Source organism: Penaeus chinensis, chromosome 6, assembly GCF_019202785.1.
Source record: "Penaeus chinensis breed Huanghai No. 1 chromosome 6, ASM1920278v2, whole genome shotgun sequence".
Taxonomy (NCBI): Eukaryota; Metazoa; Arthropoda; class Malacostraca; order Decapoda; family Penaeidae; genus Penaeus; species Penaeus chinensis.
This window is the reverse complement of record NC_061824.1, coordinates 468,827-471,326: the sequence shown is the minus strand read 5'-3', so window position 1 is coordinate 471,326 and position 2,500 is coordinate 468,827. Positions and strand designations below refer to the sequence as shown.

The window sequence follows — 2,500 nt, the reverse complement described above, 5'->3', positions numbered from 1 at the left end:
GTGGTTTGCAGGATACTGAATTAATAACCTAATAAATGTATGACCCACTTTTTATTTATGATGTTTTCTGCATAAATAGAAAATTTCATATAGAAAAATAAAATGCAGTGTATAGTTTCCAGTTTCACAGCCATATGGTATACGGTGATTGACAGAATGGCAGAAAATTAGACTTTTCATTTATGGTAGTTCCTCTGCAAGGTGATAATAAGGAAGTTGTGCAACAGGTAATGATCATTCTTTACAGCACAGACCCACTCACCAGAGACTAAGTCTCCAACTCCACGACACAAAATTTATTCCACAGTCTAAGTTTCCGTGACTGGACATACCCTTTGGTGAGGGTTGATTGGGGGCTCTGCAGTTCAAGGCAGTTCAGACCCAGTTCTTGTACTGAATACATGTGTGACTGCTGTGTTGTACAGGATAAGTAATGGCAATGTGAGATATTATTGACAATTCACCCAGGAGATTTATCATCAGGTAAAGAACCAATCCAAGCTCTAAGCTGCCAAAACATAGGTAGAGGATGTTTGCTTACCTTAACCCAATGTACGCTAAACAGTTATATTTAATTGGGCCGTATTTGTGGAGATGCCACCCACGGCATCAGCACTACGCCACCATGGCATCATAGTAGATGCCACCCACAAACAAAGGGTTAACACTGTAGTCCTGAAAGGCACAGAGGCAACAATGGATGCTTTGCACATGGTAAAACTAAGGATTGCACAGAAAAAGAACACCAGCATCATTCCAAACACATTTTACAAGAGGAATTCTGAATCTTGTTTAGTTAAATTCATGTTGTGGAGTTTAATGTGCACAGATAATATTTTGCTTTGTGTTTTTTCTCTAATGTCCACTCAGAATTATCACAGTAATTGTCCAAATTAGAATTAGTCAACTCTTCAAATACTTTGTTACATATACTTCATATACTTGAGCGTCTATAAAGAATACCAAGCTAGACAAAAAACAAACAAAAAAAATGTAGTCTACCCAAGTAAGGTCTACTGAAAGGTATACAACAGTTTCAAAATCCTCATGGATTTCATCTTGACCTACAAACCGGAAGATGAATTCCTTTTGTCGATAATATCTATTGGCAGTGCTTCACCAGTGACATTTCTGGAGAATTTAGTAAGCTCACAAAATTCATGTTCACATCTTATGTTGCATCTCACTGCTTGTATAAGTTCTATTTTCCATGGCAAGAAGATATTAATAAAAAATAAAAAAAGTTGTTAAAAGGATATATTTCATAGGCTTTCCGGATTTATTTACATGTTACCATGAATTTCATACTTTTCAGATATTGTACAATTTATAGCTATTGATTTGTTTCCAGGGAAGAAGTTTTATGCCCGACAATGATGGATGACGATGCTGCCCCAAGACGAGCTCCACCTCCCAGGCCATCTGTGTTGCCAGTAGGTATTTTAGTATTATAGACATGCCATTATAGAATAGCAGTTGCATAACTATCATTTCAATAGTGTTTTGGAATGTCATTTATTAAGCTGGAAGGTTTACTCTATCAAGAGAACACAGAGGAGCTTGTCAGCAGTCCAAATCAGAATAGATGAAGGTGAAGGAAAACTAGCGTTGAACACATTTAACACGACATGCTAAATTCTCAGGAGCCTCTGTAGACCTTTAGTTTGGGTGGTTTGTCTTTCAGATCCAAACCAAAATGCAATAGGATAATCATAGAAGTAAAGTGACCAATATAGTAATTGTATCTTTTAAGAAAAAAGATAGATTGTGGCACCAAGCATAAAAAGCGTGTACTCCTGAAGTGTAGTGATACAGTTTGTAACAATTCAGACACAGACTATAACATTTTACAACTTGCACTTCAATGAATTGGTAAATGTTACACCTACAGTTTTTTTTCCTTCTTCTTCTTCAAACTTATATATCTTTTATATTGAAAATAGGTATAATTTCTTGGACTATAAAAGGTAGTACAATTAATTTCAACCACCTTGTCTTTTACAGCAGTATAATGCGCCCAGACCAGTAGTACCAGAAGTTTCACTGATGTTTGATAGCGAGGACAGCCTTATTTGGCAACAACCGAAATCCAACCTCCCAGCTAGCCTGCAACAAAAAAAGGATGTACCTTTCTCCAAAGTAGGCAGCACAATAGCAAATCAGAGAATACCAGTGATCTCAGCAGTTAATAATCCAGGAAAGCAAGCTTTTGTTGCTGCACCTTTAAGGGAAATTCAAGGCTCTCAATCTACAACACATTTTAAGAATAGGGCAGATGAAAATTATGTAAGACCAAAATTGCCATTGCAGAGCAAGACAGAAGGCCAGTTTCAGAGAGAACCCAGTGGATCACCAGTACTTAAAAATCCAGTGATAAGTGACAAGCATTACAACCCCCTTATTTACAGCCCATCTCAGAAAAATGGAGTGAACAAGGAGGTGGGTCACAGCTCTTCCCCTCCAATAAGGGAGATTTCTCCTCTGATTACAACAAATGCAG

The 2,500-nt window shown here is 37.3% G+C and overlaps 1 protein-coding gene across 1 annotated transcript in view; it reads left to right on the top strand.

Moving 5' to 3' along the window:
* The window catches only part of LOC125026498, a 10,048-nt gene that overhangs the window by 513 nt on the left and 7,035 nt on the right, over nucleotides 1-2,500 (top strand). Inside the window, exons 2-3 of the mRNA XM_047614985.1 lie at nucleotides 1,352-1,433; nucleotides 2,005-2,500. The exon at nucleotides 2,005-2,500 is cut by the window's right edge and continues 1,045 nt beyond it. Of these exons, the coding sequence (XP_047470941.1) occupies nucleotides 1,374-1,433; nucleotides 2,005-2,500 (556 nt within the window). The 5' untranslated portion in view covers nucleotides 1,352-1,373. The remainder of the gene's footprint in view (nucleotides 1-1,351; nucleotides 1,434-2,004) is intronic.